The 18,700-nt window shown below is 37.9% G+C and overlaps 1 protein-coding gene across 1 annotated transcript in view; it reads right to left on the bottom strand.

Moving 5' to 3' along the window:
• Window positions 1–2,515: 2,515 nt before the first annotated feature.
• NAMPT (nicotinamide phosphoribosyltransferase) overlaps window positions 2,516–18,700 on the bottom strand; it is a 22,924-nt gene continuing 6,739 nt past the window's right edge. The window contains exons 4-11 of the mRNA XM_031059032.1: window positions 17,232–17,360; window positions 16,623–16,781; window positions 16,145–16,281; window positions 14,102–14,327; window positions 12,798–12,917; window positions 7,432–7,572; window positions 7,151–7,285; window positions 2,516–5,434 (exon numbers count right to left, since the gene is read on the bottom strand). Coding sequence (XP_030914892.1) covers window positions 5,321–5,434; window positions 7,151–7,285; window positions 7,432–7,572; window positions 12,798–12,917; window positions 14,102–14,327; window positions 16,145–16,281; window positions 16,623–16,781; window positions 17,232–17,360 — 1,161 coding nt within the window. The 3' untranslated portion in view covers window positions 2,516–5,320. The remainder of the gene's footprint in view (window positions 5,435–7,150; window positions 7,286–7,431; window positions 7,573–12,797; window positions 12,918–14,101; window positions 14,328–16,144; window positions 16,282–16,622; window positions 16,782–17,231; window positions 17,361–18,700) is intronic.

Raw genomic sequence — 18,700 nt, 5'->3', positions numbered from 1 at the left:
TTTCTTCTCCTGTTTGCAGGAAAGGGAATTAAGCATGAGGCTGAAGCTCTTCCCTTTACCTTACAAGAGATAAGATTCAGAGTCCATGCAGTTTGTTTGACATGTGCACTACTTATAGAAATATTTTGATGATGAGTACTCAGACATTATAAAACAAGTTTCCTAGCAGAGATGATGTGGAAGCTTTAAATAGCTACATTAATAACCAAAATTAATGACAAAAAAGTAAAAATGTCCAGCCCTCAGAACCTTCCATGCATCCATTATCTACCCACTTGAATTTCTTAAGCACTGTAATTATATGAAGATGCTGAAGCCATTTTCAGCAATTTATAATTACCTGGCTATATGCAGTATGATTACTTGACATGAGCATTGGATCAACTACCAGGAATCAGATCCTAAGATCTAACAAGTTATCAATGAAGCATAAACACATATACTAAAAATTAGATCATGCTCATGTAAATTGATCTAGTGATTAGTGACCCTGTGAAATATCTTGGATTGATTTCTATGTAAACTAAATTGCTGGGGAAAAAAAAGAGCTTATACAACCCAAATTTACTGTTATTTTTTTTTCCTCAATGGAAAACAAACAATAAATTTGCCCTTGAACTGAGAAGAGTTGTGTAAGAGGGAAGTAAAAACCTTGCTAGGGGGACGATAGCTCCTTATCTGTCCTTAGAAGACCTCTGCTCCAGCCAGAAGATTGCCATTCTGATGCCAGGAAACATCACCATAACTTGAAAATTCTAGAAATTCTGTTCAAAAAGCAATTAGGAGTACTCATGCAAAGATTAGCAAGAAAATTATATTAAACAAAATACGTTACTTGAGAAGAATCCTGCTGATTCTCTCCTGTATCTTCTGGATTGCTCTGGATTGTATTGCACCAGACATCAGGGTACCATTCAACAAAATATGGTGCCACAGCAAAATACTTTTTGGAAATTATCTACTGCTAAGTGCTTTTTTGATTAATTAAAACCAACTGTCTTTCTGTGAAGGGTGTTTTAAAATCATTACCAAGATCAGCTGTGCTGCTAGTAAAACAGGAAAACCCCCTCAAGAATATAACATCCATGGTTAGCAACTGGGATTTAGTAGGCATGACTTTACAAAGCATCTTTAATCTCATTATTTCCTTATCACCTGGTAATTTAGAAGGCATGTGGTTCTCCACATAAGGCCACATTCATCAGGTTTAAGACGATGATCTCTCACTCAGATGTTTACAAATCTGATGGAACTCTCAGGCAGAGATGCAATTACCATCACACCAATGCAGCCTCACAGCCCCTGCCTCAAGCAGCTCAGCTCAGTTATAATTTTAATTGTTACAGTAGGATTGGAGGACATAAATAAGGCTCTTCCTGTGAATCCCCTGCCTTCTGCACAGGCCAAGGCCTGGAATTTCCCTGCCAATTTCCTGCAGCTGACCTGGAGCCATCACCACCTGCTCAGGGCTGGTGAGTGACTTGACTTGCACAAAGGCTGACAGGAGTGGGGAAATTGGCAGTGCTGGAGCTCCTGGGCTTTTTAACTCCATAGAAAGCAGGCAGGAGTCCTGGCACTTGGGCTGTGTGTGCTCTCTGTAAATCATGGAACAGAACCTTTAAATTCAAGCATTATTGTGGGCTATAAGAGCCCCTTTCTGCAGCACAGCAAGAGCTGAAGGGAGCAGCAACAAATGGGGATAGCATCACAGGAGGTGCTTTATCCACCCATACAGACACATCCCTGCTGGCACCATTCCTGGTGCAACTTGAAGTCATGCAGGAGTTAAAGTGTAACTTCTAATTACAAAAATCCTGTCCAAAGGACACTCTGCTACAGAGCTGACATTATTTTTGACAGTACTGCAGCAAACTGAAGGATGCAACACTGATGGTTAATTTGCCTTCAGACAAGCATTCTAGTGATTTTAAAGTTGAAATAATGAAACTTTGAGAAAGGATTATGTCAAATATAGAGGATAATCTCTTATATCAAATTCAGAGTCCAGTGCTTTACTTTTCAACACAGACAAAATGATGAAGCACAGATGTAGTCACACACACAAAAAAAAAAAAAGGGGGGGGGGCGACCCCACAAACCAAACTAAACCCAACCACACACACACACACACACACCAAACAAGAAAAAAAGAGCTTGCACATATGCAAACACACTTGACCAGATATGCAGATCAACACAAAAATGCAGCACTCACACAAAATTCCAATGGCACCAACAGCTTCATCCTCTTCACCTGTTTTGCAAACCAAATCCCCAAAACCACACACACACACACACACACCAAACAAGAAAAAAAGAGCTCAGTTTGCTTTCTCTTCTCTAGAGCTGAGCTGGCTGTAAAAGTAAGCCCAGCTGTCTGTGAGGCAGCTGAGCAGCTCTCCTTAAAGAAATGCAACGCCAGCACAGCCCTGCTCTGGCCTGGGTTTGGCAACAAAGAGCACAGCATGACATCACTGATGCCCAACATCAGAACTTTAAGACACAGTCAGATGGCTATGATTTTCACTGCCAGAACTAAACTTTATTTCCATGTGTATTACATACTGGTATTTGATGCCAAGTACATTAAAATTACTTTAACAGAGGATTTAAGTGAGGAATCCTTATTCTTCACTAAACAAGAAGGAATGTAAAAACCTATAAGAAAAGAACTGTTTAAGCTTTGTTTTGATTTTGGCAAACCAAACAGTTAAGTACTCTTCTGTTCTCTCCTCAGATCTTTCAAAGTACCAAAAAAGTATCTTTTTTTTTATAATCATGCAGCTGAAGAAAAAAAATAGTCTTACAAAATCCATTTCTTACGCTAAATATGGTTACAAATCAGAGTATTAAACACAAAATTCCCAATTCCTATTTTTAAATACAAATACTGTATTATATTATGAAATGAGGATAATTAAAATATATCAATGACTACAAATCTAGTAATTTAAAGCAAACAAACATGCTGTTTGCTTTCATGTGGAAGAATTAGGATATTGTATGGTTCAAGCACTGCAGTAATTTCTGTCAACTCCTTGATGCCCAGAATGTCAAACTACCAAACACAAAGCAACAAGTGTTCAGGTCTGAATAGCACCAGGTGTTTTTCTTTTTTCCCCCCTTTAAAGTTATTAACATTTAAAATAAAATGAGTGACATTACAACTTTCTGAAAGTGACATGCACAAGTAGAGAATTTGCTTTGAGTTTCCAACTAATAAGCTGAAAAGTTTTAGACAATACTGAACAATTATAATGTATTTCATGGTACACATGAAAACAGTGCTTCCACAGTATATCCTCAGTTCTCAAGTACAAAAATATCAGTTATGGGTAGTCAATAGTTATCAAAATTTTTATTGGTACAGAATGAAAGCAGCATTTACTTTATTGTTTTTTAAACCATACATCATAAAATTCCCTAGTACACATATGGAGGAGTGAAATAGGCTCTGTACTATTTACCTGCTACTGATCCTAAGGCCAGATTCAAAATCTTTCCGGGCCAAAACCAAACAATATAATTAATAGCTAAGGGAAGGCAGTTCCTCAGTGTGACAGGTCAGCATTTAGTTTTACTAAAACACTATTCTTGAAACAATACATCACTTAAATGTATAATTACATACACTACAAGTGAAAAACAGGTTTTTATTAACAAGAACTATTGAGACTGGGCATAAACATCTTAACCACAAACCCTGGAAATATTACGGATGCCTTGATGTGGCCCTTTTTGGTGAGAGAGTAAGAACAATGAAGTATGGCTTTTCAATCTTCCTTTAAAAGCATGTTTTATAAAATTTTGTAGGCTTAAATTATCTTAGGCCTTAACATTTTCCAGTAACATCATCTACTAATTAGAAGCATTAATTACATCAGTATATTAAGCAATTGGCTGATAGCTGATCACCAGCAGAACAGGAACTGTTTGCTTTTGCTGTTGTTTTTTTGTCTTTAAGTAAGGGAGGTACTTTTCTAGTGAGAGCCATCCTACAGTACTATCAAATATTTCAGAGGTTACTACATAGCTTCTCAAATAAAATCCTCAACAGTTTCATTTTCCAGCAGATACTTATATCAAGCATATGCAGAGAGCAAATACAATCAAGTGCAGACAGTTCAAAAGTATCTCTCAAACACATTGTTTTACAGTTACCCTCTGCAAAATAAAAGCCCCTCCTCACCCCAAACACATGGGGTGAGGAGGGGAAACAGGTCTGCCATTCATGTAGGAGTTTGGCTAGCATAGTTTTATTAAAGTTGTTAACAAAAATAGTTAAACATTTTTACAATTTAACATCCAGTCTGACAAAAGGCAAATCAATGAAAAAAATACAAAAAAGTAAAAAAGTGCACTACCCAGTCCAGTATTTTGCTTTAAATTCATGTCACTTACAGTATATGAAAAATAAACCCAGAAGTGTAATTACTTTAAAATACACCGCTTCCGTATCTCAGTATTTTACACATATATTCTATAGTGGAAGAGGAGATCTCTTAAAAACTTTACTCTTAAAATATTGAGGTGCATATACCAAGTGGGATAGACTTGGCAAGTTAAGTTGCAGTAGAGAATCCTTTCAAATTTGGCATTTCACTTACATACCTTACTGTGCCAGCAAGGTCAGTAATACCTAAACCTTCTAGAAAGAACAGTAATTTTGTTTAATGCAGATTTACTAATACAGACAACTACAAGAAATGGTGAGGTCAGCAACTCTATGGGATCTTAAGGAGATACGAGTCCTGATTTAGTTGTCAAATGGAACAATGTCACAACAAACTTTTAAGGCCATGTTTTATTTGCTGATTAATGGACAAAAGGCAATGGATTCCCCCCCCCACTGAATATTTTCTTGAAAGTCTGTGCTCATAAAAATTATGAAAAGTTGGAAAGACTTAATTATTGAAACTTTAAATATATTTTACACAATCTTGTTTGTACAAAAATACAAGTTAAATATAAACATAAAGCAATCATGATAATTTTATGTAAATCCATTTTGTGATATTCTGTTATATATAAAAAAGTTTCGCAGCTCTGTCTCATTTGTGAAAAGATCAATACCAGATTGAATCACTACTGGCAAAGGGCCCTAAAAAGCACACTTCAGCATTAAATATGTTTTACAAGGTAAGTACCATTTCCTGATTTCATCTTCTAAAGACTGGCAAAAGATAGGGCAGTATGTCCATAAACCAACAAATAATTTGGCTACAATGTCATAAAACACAAACACACAAATCTGTACAATAAACCAGTAGCTATGCAGTACGAACTAGTTACACACACATACACAGACATGGAATGGAACTCAGTGAGATGCTGTTTGTAATTCACTGTTCTTCAGCCTGGCATTCTGTCTGACTTCATCAAATGAATATGACTTTGTTACCTTTCCATTCTTAAATACAGTGTGAAGCAGGTCCTGCAAGAAACACCACTGTTTTAGCAAGAGTGATTTGGCAAACACAGGTTACACAAACTCCAAAGCAAGCACACAAACCCAACCTGATAAGGCTGGAACTTTAGTCTGTCAAGATACTGAATCTTTACAGCTTTTTCTGACACCTTTCACTAATGGTTACACAGAAGAAAGGGTTTGGGTCATCCTGTGCACAGACAGCAGCTTTGTGCTCCCTAGTCCCTTGAGTGTGGTATCGACACCTGGCCAAAGCAAAATACACACCAAATACACCTTGCTAGGGCAGTTTGTAAGAAAGATGACAAACAACCAAATACAATTCAATTATAGAGGTTTAAATGAAGTATTTTTCCCTCTAGGAAAAAAAAATCCTTCTTCACTGTGCCTTTTATTCATGTATTTTGTAAAACAGTGTATCAGGACAGGCTTGCGCACAGCACACACTGGAAGGGCAACAAGCACAGCTGGCAACAAAAGTCAGCACAGCAGCAACACTGAGCAGTCCCTGCACTTGGTGACCTACTGCAAGGACGTGTGGCTTTAGAGAAATGGGCCCACAGAAAGGGGACATTTCCCTGTCTTTTCCAGTGAGCCCCAGAACTGGTACCACACCAATGACCCTCTCTAATTTCCTGGGACCAAAACATTTTAATGAATAATTTGACCTGTCAAAAATGAAGGGAAAACATATTGCCTAATTTCAGAGCCAAAGTCTTGCAGTTTGTGTTGAAGAGATTTCTCATCTTAGGTCCTTTCCTCTCTACATATATATGAATGTTCATAATTAACATATGTACAGGAATATGTGCATAGAAAAGTTACAAATATATATAATATCTTCGTGTCCAGAGCATAATATCTTTAGTGTGTGTAAATCAGGTTTTTTAATCTTGAAATTTCTCAGAGATGTAAGTTTTAGGCTTACAGTTATGTAAAGCAGTGTGCCTGATAAGTATCCTCTGCCTAGTAGCACAAAACCAGCTTCTGTATACCAGAAAACTTTCAACTTCTAAAAGCAGAAGTGCAATTTGACAACTTATTTTCAGTCCTCTTAGCCTGGGAAGAGACTCAATATGCAGTTTAATGATTCATTGTTGGAAACTGAAACACAAGACATATCAAATTGAAAGCCTGAGATTGGCATAAAGTTTGTGCTTATTTCATGGAAACAGCATTCCATTTTACAATTGTAAAGAATTCACAGGGAAACTGAATTCCTGAATCTTTAAAAACTGTGGAATTACTGTGTAAAGAGCATTAACTCCTAAAGGAGCTAAAAAAAAAAAACACCTCAGTGGGGAAGTAGACACACATTTTAGTTTGGCTGTAACTAAAGTCACACCCTTGCTAAAGCAGTTACAGCTGTTCCACCTCCACCAAGGGTCACTACTCAAATTGTGCAACACTGGCCAAACAAAACTACCTGGCCAGTACATATTCTGCACCACTGAGACTTTAGTTTTGAGGAAAAGTGGTAATGGTCTCATGTTTCTGAAGACAAAAAAAAAGACAAATATCTGTAATTGTAAAGCCTGCATTCTACTGTCATTCTAACATTCTGCTGTTACCAAATTTGCTACTGAGGTCATTTTTGAGGTAATAAAATGGGAATTGAACAAAATGACAGATCAGAAATAAATTCTGAAATTAAGTTTAACCTGCTTTTTCTCAGTCTATTTTTGCATGAAGAATGATGCAATAGATGTTGAAAATTCATACCTGTCCATACTCTTCAAGATCTCCCTTGCCCTCCTCCAGTGTCACATACTCCCCAGCAGGCGTCCTATGCAACGACAGCCGTCCTTTCTTTGACCTTTTGTTGGGATCGGCTACAGGATCTTTGAAGACATTTATCTAAAATGAAGAGGATTTTTTTAGGAGGAAAGGGCTTTGTGGGACCTAATGCAGATACTGGTAACCTAACAGGAAATGTCAAACAGGATTTCAAATGGGGAGGCCTCTCCAGAAAGCAGAGGGGTAGAAGTTGTGCACAGACATACCCCAAGGCCGTTGGTCACCACGTAACTACATTTGAAGGAACAGTTTAAGAGGTCTCTGGTTAGTTTCTGCAACAAAGCTCCACCAGATCCAAAGGCAATATTCTCAATACTCCATTTATTCTTCTTCATTCCTTCCACAATCTAATAAAAAAAAGAAAATTATGATGGAGTATACTTTTAGGCCATGCCATTTTCCCATAAAAATATACTACTTAAGCAAGATGCTTTTACAGACAATTAAGCCAACTAACATTCAGTTTCCAGGAGATGTATGTAATAATTTGGTCAATACTTGGGACACCGTTTGCATTTTTATTTACAGCTCCAGTGTGGAACTGGAAAGCTTTTGCTGTAGCACAATTACCAGGCCAGCACATATTCTTCCCAAACTAAGGTGGCACAGTGATGCAATGCCCAGAAAAACAGAGCTCTAAAGAAAATAAAAGACTTCATGGGAGTATTTCAGAGCCTTCCAATTCCTCAGAATTATGGAAAGACCTGGAAGCAGAGCCTGTATCCTGAGACAATGCAGCCATTCCGCTCAATTCCAGAACGTTATTCCCCTCTCTGATCAATGACTTGAACAGAGCAATTCTCTTGAAAATCTCATTGAACTTGCTGATCTTACTCTAGAAAAAGATGGGAAATGAAAATATATAAAACTGCTCACAGAGTTTGCTTTGCCACCTTCTCCAGCAGGTACAGATCAATGTGAACTGCACTCTATCAAGAGTGGAGGTAAAAGTTACCGAACCATTTCCCTCCACCCTGATTCTACCCTGACAAATGTGACATCCTCTAGCCTGGAGTAATGGGTGCTCATTTAGTCATGCTCATAAAGGGCCAAGATTTGTTTCCCTGACCTGTTACTCTTATGACAGCCTGAAATGATGGTTATAGCACCAGAACAGGAGTTCAAACTCTCTTCTCCTAACATTTTACTATCAAAAGTAGGTGAGAAAACCAGAGTGGGTGAGACAGCAAAGTACCATCCATCCAGAAAAACAGGAAGATGAGAAGCAGAATGGAAAAACAATCTATGGGGAAAAATGCAGAGTTTCAAAAATCAGCATAGTCAGAAATCTGGTAATATTTTGGGCAATCTTAGTGTCCTGCATAAAGAAGAAATGCCAGAGTAACACTGAACAGGACTATTTCAGGAGCTACTGATGTCAAGCTGCTTTTTAAAGGGACAGCTAAGGCTCATAAGAGGGGAGAAAAAAATGGAAAACACAATGCCAGTTTCAGACTGTAACAAACTGGTAATGTAAACAAAAGAGCACACTAGTATTTTGTTTATGCACTTAGTCACATGCAGACTGTCTTCACAGACACTCTCAGTCTGAATGCCTGACAGAGGCCACTCAACAGGACACGTGGACAGCAGAGCCATCACCTTCCCAGGACATGCTGGCAACACCTTCCCACTACACTCCTGTCACAGATTTCCCGAGGAGAAATCTTATCAGTGAGTTTCCATCATTCCAATGGTACCAACTTACTCAGCCTCACCTGGCAAGTCAAGCAAAATTCATCTCAAGCTCTATCACCATGACTTCTACTTAAGAGAACCCTTTGAAAGCTTTGTATCCTGAACAAATGCCCTCCTAAATACATGACAGTCCTGTGGATTTTAGCAGTAAACATCATACACTCTCAGTGAACAACAGCACAAGTTATATTTATTTTCAGGTAATTAGACTCTCCTGGAAGCAGTTAAAAGAGGCACTCAGGGAAGATAAACAATTGAAATTAATTAAATTCTCCTTTAAACACCTCAAAGTAACTAAAGCTGACAAAGGAAGGCTAAGAAATGGTATTCTGTATACCTTCTTGAGAACAATGCCCAGTGGAGCCATAAGAAATGAGATTTAACTGGGCCTGGATATAGACTCTACTCATCTGTGCTGTCTTTTAAAGAGTAAATACAGGTAAACTCCACGTGGTTTTGTCTGGACCCTGAGCAAGCCTGAAGCTATGTGAGCTGCTGGCCAAGCCTGAGCCAGTGTGTTCTGCCCACCTCATTGTTGCAAAGGGCAGAAATGACACTGAGCTCACTTGAACACACCTGCAAGATAACAACTACCTGTATAAACAACATCCTACACCAAGGCACGTGGTGCTGAGGCTTCATGTTAATTGATACCTGCAGGTTAACAGATGTTAGTGCAAGAACAGCAGAGCTGGGCCATGGCTGCTTAACCCTCGTGCCTGGGTGAGAAGAAATGTGAACCCCCTTGCAGCTCCTGTTCCTGCTCTCATTTACAGATGGTTTGTTCACCTCATGCTACAGGCACAACTCCTCACTTACTCTGGGTGAAGAACTGGCTTCTAGCTTTCCACTCTCTCAAGGGACTTCCTTACTTAGTCTGGATTTCCCTTCCCCTCCTCACCAGACAAAGATCAATCTAAGCTGAAAGACAGCTCTGACTGTACCAGTGACCCACAGCCAAGGCCCAGATATTATCATTACTTTAGGTATGGAGAAGAGATGGCAAACAGCAGTAGTAGTAGGGAAGAAGAAAAGAGAGAGATCTGAAACAACTGAAGGTTCCCCCAAAGGAAAACGATACAGAAGAATTTTTTGCTTCATACTTTCACACCTATACAAGGAGAACAATTCAGGTGTCAAGGTTTTCACCAGCTTCCTCTGACCATTATGAGCATGATTAATACATGAACTGTGACTCCAGATTAGAGGATTAATTTTGTATAAAAATTTAAAGACATCTGGAAATTGAATGTTCAAAGAAAATCCTTTGAAAGTGTGGAGTTAGCAGATTGGAATGATTTTTAAAAGTGAAAATGCAAAGTAAGTCAAAAAAGTTTCCTTACCTGTTCTACCAGCATCCCCTATTAAAACAAAGAATTTTAAAATCCAGTTTATACTCTGAGTTGTTTTCTATATTATTGTTTCAGCTACTTGGATAGCTAAATCAGACTATTGGTCATTACCCATTTTTGACTTTCCTACTGTACCCATTACATTTCATCTGATCTGTAGCAATAAATCATGCCTAGAATTGAAAGCTGATGCAGAATACTTGGAATAAAAATCTTGCACAGGCTACAAGAGGGGGGAAAAAAGATGGCCACAGTGATACATTTGTATTTGTTCATGTAAGCTCCTTTTGGAAAAGAATGAATTATACCTCAGTGTTGGTTTGGTTTTGGTGGGTTGTTTTAGGGATTTTTTTTAAATGTTATGCTATTATACAATCTTCTAAAAGTCAGCATGGTAAAACCTGGGCTTTGCTGACATAAAAGGATGAAGAGATTCACGATATTTAAATAAAACTAAAATTAGGTTGCAAAATCATGGTAATTTTGCTCCAACCTAATTTGCTGCTGTCAAATGAAAAATGACACTTTCCTCCCTGCCCATTTCTCCCAGCTCAAAACAAGTTTGTTTTCTTCTGTATAGTGCTGGTAAGTATTAGCCCCTTTCTGGAGTACAATTAATTCACTAAACCACAAAAGTGATCCCCTTTTGGCTGAGCTGGTTTGCTGCTACATGTGGGGGTCTAAAGTGTTTTAATGACTAGTGGTTCAATGACATGAGGCACAGCAAGATTTGAGTCAGGAAGAAATGAGAAGATATCACTGGGTAGCAGTGATCTGTCTGCTCTGTATGTCTTGGGGAACTGGATCTTCTGCTCTCTTTTATTGCATGTTACAGGTAGGTGTTTCATAATCAATTACAGCTTCATAAAGAAAATATATCAACCTGCAGATCACCTGAACAAAGGATTGCTTATTCTGCCTCCCATTCTCTCTCATTAGCTGTTGCAATTGTTTTACTGCTGTATTTAGAACTTGGAGAGCAGAGCATTTTTCATTGTAATGCCAAGATTTTTAAATACTTGCTTTAATATTTAATTAGAACTGATGCCATATGACATCCTTGAATTTTGTCCAGTATAACTTAGAAAAAGCAACCAGAGTTCCTTACAAGAAAGAAGAGTCCAGTTTCTGTCCTCTCACAAGTCATGAAAATCTCAGCCATAACATACTTGCCTAACACAGCCATGAGCCCTGTTAGATCACTGGTCAGAACAAGCAGAAATGTTTTTCTTCCGTGTGGGTTTTGCTCTCTTTGACAGAGTGTCTTCCCCTGCTATCTAATGATTACACTCTGTTTCCAGCTATTAACCTCTCATGCTTGTGTTATGTCAAGCATATTAGCATAGTTGTACATTCTCAAAAAGCCACATGGGACAAAAAAATAGAACAGAATTTACTTTCAAGGCCATTGGAGGGGGAAAAAAACCTGCAGAGCATGACTGCACTCCAGTTGGTCTATCAGATTACAATCTCAGTATTAACTGCTCTCTAGGGATCTGAGTGACAAATCTCAGTTCTGTCATTGAGGTTCACATTATGTGCCCACATTAGACATGCAGATAACTTCAGACTAACTAAAACCCAAACTGATACCTCCCTTGCTCATAATTTTGAGAAGCAGCAAAAGTCAGCTTTGTTGAGAAGAACCTAAAGATGTGTCAGTCTGGAAAGCTAAGACAAGTGTCAATAAATTCAAGTAAAATTAATCTTAACTTAATTCCACTTATTTCTGGGTTTGAATTCTAATACAGCTGAAGATGAAAGACTCAGGACAAACCAGACAAAATCAAATCCTCTTCCTCTTACATGCCCTTTGTCATCTGTAGCTAATGCAGTCTATACCTTTATAGCCATATTGTATTACCTGGTATCTACCTCTAGTCAATAGTGGTGAATTTATTACTTATTTCAAGAATCTAGAATTTACTAAATTCATGTCTCAGTAAAATTACAATTTTGACTCAGACTATAGCCTAATCTTTTACACATATTTCCAGGCTTTTCAACTAATCCTTAGTCCACTAGTTGCTCAATCAAGGAACTTGCTTTCCTTACCCTAGGTTTTAAAAAGTCTCCTTCAAAACTACACCTTCAATATGTGAGGACAAGCAGACTTCAGCTGGTACATAACTAATGAGCCAAAGCAGTTAATTACTGCTGCAGCACAGTGATCATGCAATGTGCCTTAGACATCAATGAAATGACCAAACACTGCCACATTCTGATCTCAATGAGACTTGACAAGCATGATGAAAGCAAACAAAAGGAGAGACAGTGGAAAGAGAAGGTTTACAACAGGGGGATTAGAAAATGCCTTTTAGGGTTTTTTATGCATCTTAATAATTTCCTGTGGAGTGTTAATGAATTTGTTTTATGCATTATGATATCACTGCCAGTGTCTGGAATGAAGGGCAGGGGTGGGGTCAGCAGTCTCTGCTGCAACATCTGACTAGTTGTAACAGAGTCCAGACTAAATATCAACCTTATCAGTGTCACCCTGACACATGAACAGGATCTCCTACCTCTTGCAATGTGTTGATATCCACACCATCCCCTTGAATAACTCTGAGATACGGCGGCAACAACTTATAGCCTTTTGAATTCTCTGTAATGGGAAACCTCTTCCCCAAGATCTCCAAGACCTATTGAAAAGTGGAAAGAAGATAGTTCAAAATTAAAATAAAAACCTGCCATTCCAAAAAAGAAACAATTTCCACAATTGAGTCATGCTTTTGCTAAAAAATTAAAATAAGTCCATAAATATACCCACATAAACATGCTCTAAATCTATCCACACACAAAAAAAGCATGCGAGCCATTGTGGAGGAAGCCCTTAAAGCAGTCACAGACAATTTGATCGTTAAGAAGTTGCACCCAAGAGCTAATCAGAACCATGCTTCCACCCTTTCTCCCTTTGCTTGATGTGACTTGTTGTTATTAAATGTGTCAGCTGAAGAGTCTGATCTTCTTTTGACCTCCCTTAAGATGGTGGATGAGGCTTTCTGTTTTTTTACTATTTTGTAAGCCACAAATATTTAAAATGAAACACTTGAGCTAGGAGATTTTCTTATCAGCTCTGACAAAGATGATTCAGAGCTCCTATTTGTGATATGTCACTTATCCCAAAGGAAAAAAGAAGTGTTAAATCTGTATAGATCTAATTTGATAGAGTACCAATGTAACTAACATTGCCCCAACCTTCTGACTTGGACAGTGCTGACAGTTACTCAAATTCAGAGGTATCAACAGCTTTTATTATGAAACTCAAACAATCATTATGCTTTCTAAAGAGCAATACAGCAAGAAGCATTTTTCAATGTGGAGTCAGTGCCACTGACATAAATGCACATCTTATTAAGGAGAGAAGAGGGCTACACATGTATTTATAGCACAAAATAGTGAATTACATTAACATGGGATGCCAAGAGACCTAAACTTAGTAGGTAAGAATTGTTATTGGCCTGGCATTTACTAGCACTGAAGTGGTTTCTCATTGCATTTGTTAAGTGATAAAAGTTTCTCTTTATAAAAGCATTCCAACATCCCTACATCAGCAAAACTGGTAACTTGCAAAAGCTTCAAGAATCACATGCAAGAATGGGATTGATGAAAAATATGAAACTATTTGGACTGCAAAAGAGTTTCCATATATATACACTGAGGTGAAGTAAACATTTACATTTTTCATAGGTCCCAATCAGCCAGTATCAAATATATACAATGCATACCAAGTTAGAGCCTTGTATGTTTGTTAGCCAGTCATTACCAAAAAACCAAACAACTGCCCTCCCAATCTTGTATAGAAATGGCTTCAAGAAAGGATTACCTTTAGAACAGTGTCAAGGGGATTCCCAGAATCTGGTCTAATAATAAGTGGTGCCTCTGGACTTCGGGCTTCAATTATATGCCTTAGGTCATCACCCCATATTTTTTCACAAGCATTGTAAATGTCATAGCTGTCACTAACCACAGATACAGGCACTGAAGAAAACTGTGTTACTATGTGTTCAAAAGCATCTTTTTCATGATCTTTCCCCCAAGCTGTTATGGTACTGCAAAGGTAATTGAAAAATTCACATTAGAATTGCATTTACATGTCATTCTGTATTTCCTACCAGCATCAGTTCAAGGCAATGATAAGCAGTATGACTACACAACAGCAGAAACTATGTGCTTATCAGCTCTGTGTTGCATGGATTATAAATACACTATATAGTAAATAAACAGACAATTCAGACAGTTAGGGAACTACAGATGCAAGAACAGAACATCTGCTCTGACAACTTCATGCTACAAAATGGAAAGTTCAGAATGAAGCACCTCACCATGTGTTAGAAAAATCTAAAGAAAACAACAGAATTTATTTTCTTTTTTAATAGTGATATAAAACAAATATTCTCACTTATACAAACAGTCCTCTAGAGGAACCTCAGAACATTACCCTTGGTACAAGGCCACAGGAGAGCACATAAACCAGAGCTGCTGAGAGCAGTAGTAAATTACTGAATGCAGTTGATCTGCAGGAGCTGCTCAGACCAGCTGACTTTAGTAACTTGTGTGCAAAGACCTAAAAATGCTCTCATGCACAAGATAAGAGTCAGTGGGCACTGAATTTTTACCTTAAAATTGCAGCATTATCTGCTGTGTGGCCAAGTCTCAGATCTTAGCAGCAGGGAGACAAACAAACTTTATTTCACAGAGGTTGGTGCAGTCTCAGAAGAGCCCAACTGACATGCCAGGGCAAGCACCATGCTCACAACACCACCTTGTATTGGAGGTTGTAGAACAGTAAAACAATTCTGTAAAAATTTGGGCCTCTTGTATGAGACCCTTTTTGTGTATTAACTTGGAGAGGGTGACTGCAGTCTGCATTTGGTGGTGCAAACTTTAGGTAGGGCAGTTTAAGCTCTCTGCTCTAATGCCACCACTTTAATATCCTGGGCAAAACACACTTGATCTTGACTCCATGTGTTTGTTTTTGCTTTCATTACAAAAAATTTTATAGTAGTTTTGCTCATCAGAAGTTTCAGACAAAAACTGTCACATCTATTGGTCAGGCAGGAGTTCTAGAGTGGCACTACAGCAATGGTACAAAGGTTCTGTGAAGCAGCGCTGCTTTAAAGATGATCACTACCCTAGAAGGGCTATTAATGTAAGCCTTTCTGGCAATCCTAAGTGAATAACAACTATTTAAAAATTAATAGTAAATATTTAACTGGGTTTTGTGCTCACTATGAAACACACAACCAACCTTGTTTTATATTCTCATTTCAGTGCATAGACATGCAACTGAAATTCAAGGATTTGCATTCACTCCCAACCTTGTACAGGACATGGATTTGAAAAAAAGTAAGAGCTCTCTCTCTCTCAAATGTTGGAGACCAATTTCCATTCACCATTCTTAGTGATATAGCAAGGATTTACCATTACAAGTTACAATGATGGGAAGCTTGAAAGCAACTGCCTCTTCTGGAGGGAGAACATGAACAGTGAGAGTCCAGAACTGTAACTCACAGAGTTTGTCAATTTATATTGACAATATAATATTCAAATAATATTTAAAACAAAATTTGAACTTCATAGTGTGAATTCTCAATATCTATAGACCATAAAATTTCAAGCTTATTCTAAAAAGAACTGATAAAAAGGTTAAAGTTAAAAACATTTAAAATACATTTATAGCTAAGAACAAGCATGCTACTTATGTGCCCCTAGAACATACAGAGGCATCAGTACAGAACTGCAGCTTCAACAGCTGGATCAGTCATGGCTAATAGTGTATGGTGTACATTTCTGGGTACAAAGAGGGGTAAGAAAAGAATTACATTTTGTTAAGCTATTCTTAGAAAGGCTTAGACTAGTATCTTACCTGTGTTCAGCAGCTGGAACAGAGTATCCTGGAACTGGATCTTTTGTACCATAGTATTTTTTAATTAATGCAATTCCTGCTACAGTGTCTGTTCCTTTGAAGTTCACCAAGTGAGCTGAAGCTCCTATTCCTGCAGTCTGAAGAAGATGCAACTGTCAGTTTCTGTGCCAAATACAGAAGCCTCCAGTCACCACCCAGCACTAGTTTGTAACAGCAAGACTCTGACTCAATTCCCACTTTACCAGTATTCCCTTCATTCACTTACACTGGAATACAGAGAAAACCTCTCCCAGTCCAGTGCTCACAGTTCAGACATTGTACCCACCCCATGCCAGACCTCCCCCTCCACACTTAGCTCAAACAGAGGGCTCTGGGCATTCACAATTTCAGAGCAGAACAGGGCCACAGAGGTTAACAGACATCTACAACTCTGATAGGAACAATCAGACTTTTCAAACTGTTAGACAAGCAGTTTCACCTCTTGTGAAGAAACTCCTCTGTAGCCAAAGTCATGCAGTTTATATTCCAGTCCTTCCAAGCTGCCTGAAGTTTCCAGCAAATATTTGGCCAAAATCTTTTTCTGCTCTCTAGAGTTTGTAGCCACTGTGATTGGGTACCATGACTGCACAAGAATTGTCTAAAACAAAATCCATCATATTAGTTGCATATTTGTTTAGAGCTTGACAGTGCCCAGCTGGCATTTATTCAGGCACAAAAAGGTCTATTTATTTTCATTCCCTGCTCAGAAAGCACTGATGCCTCCAACAGTTTGCTTTAGGGCTTAAGTAATTAGCCTTTATAAGGTAGGCAAGGCATTGACCTTCTCAGGAGTTATCAGTAGCAAACTACAGACACACAATTCCCCCCATCCTCCTTTTTTATGGATAAAAGTACTGCTGTGAATTTCCTGTAAAATTATTATGATCCCTTGCCAGGTGGGGGAAAAAGGCTGTGTAAGATGACTACAGAAAAGAACTAAAATAGAAACTGAAAGTTGCCAGAGATTTCCCGTAAAGAAATGCAAGATTCAAGCTTTAAGTGCATTAATATTTACTTACAAAAAATGTGTTAAATTTCCAAACCTTACCTCAATCCAATTTGTGAGCCAGTAGCACTCTGGATCTGTGTTTTCTACTGTGAAAAGAACATTTCCTCTTGGAATTACAGAGCCCTCAGGTACAGCCTTTATTTCTATGGGAAGATGGCCATCATATTTCTGTGTAAGGAACAGTAATGTTAGACAACAGGAAAGATGAGGACCTACAGCTCTTTTATTTAACTGCAATGGACAAAAGGCTATGAGTGAATAAAAGCTTTCTTCTTAATTTCTTTCAACTCTAAAAATAAACCCACCAGTCCAAATAAATGTAAAAAATCCCTATCTATCAAAAAAGGACAAAAATCACGTAACTTAAAACCCAGGCTCTTTATCAAAACAAATGATGGTTATCAGTTGTATTCCTTGAGCAAATTGTGCCAGGAAAGCTTAAGCATTCTATAAAAATACCTAAGTTCTACCCACAGAATGAGAAATACTTACTACTCATTTTCTTCAATGCTTTGACATGTAGTAATCTAAAAAAAGTTTAGCTACTATTCATATTTTTTAAAAAATTCACTAGTTTTGCTTAGTATGAATGTGTGCTTTGCTTATTTATTACAGCAGGATCCATTTAATAACTATTTTAGAGAATATTTTCATCTTAATTACCTAAACTTCTCAAACATGAAGTCTTACATTGGAATGTCACTCCTTTGTCAGTCTTTTATCCCCAAAGGACTAAACATTGTGTAAAATATGCCCTTTGAAAAGGAGTAACCTGCAAATAGCAACTCTAGAAGACTAATTATAACTTTCTGAAAGAGCTCTGCAAGCTGTACTGGCAATACTGAAAATGTTTTGGATGGTAATATATTTTGACAGAAACCTTCCCATGAGATATCCTGTTAAAGGCAGCAAAAATTGCATCAATTCAGAGAAATTACAGATTCATAAGTAGCACCAAAACATTCTCCGGTACTCAACAGACATCAGAAATCTCTTCTACCTTACAGTTTAAAAGTTTATTCAAAAATGTAATAACCTGAAGGAAACTGTGTTTATATACCACACAGGGTCTAGTTGTGAGATTTGAAGATATATGGATTAACAAAAGACAACAAAGCCTTCAAAAAGGCTCAAAATAATTTATTCACAATTCAATAAAGGAAATAGTATAGTTAAGTGGAAAAAAAAAATTTCAAAGTTGCTGTAGGTGTTGATTTTGCCCGTGGAAAAAAATGATATGATCATGCCATGGCTCTGTATTATTGCCCTTTGCAAAAATTTTGGATAGACTTGACTTGTACAACTCAGGACTTCCATCTCATCACTCATCACCGATTCCTGCTAACTTGCAGCCTTTACACCAGCCCATTGCCCTCCAGGAAAACCTTTTCTTTCTTCCAGCCCTTCACCCTATCAGTATTTACCCATTCATTTACTCTCAAGTACCAACTGAGAGGTGTACATTTCAAATTCATCCTGGCACTTCACCCCCACAGCCACTGCACCCT

Source organism: Geospiza fortis, unplaced genomic scaffold, assembly GCF_000277835.1.
Source record: "Geospiza fortis unplaced genomic scaffold, GeoFor_1.0 scaffold424, whole genome shotgun sequence".
NCBI classification, from domain to species: domain Eukaryota; kingdom Metazoa; phylum Chordata; class Aves; order Passeriformes; family Thraupidae; genus Geospiza; species Geospiza fortis.
The sequence above is the reverse complement of the archived record's forward strand: the minus strand, read 5'-3'. Positions and strand labels throughout refer to the sequence as shown.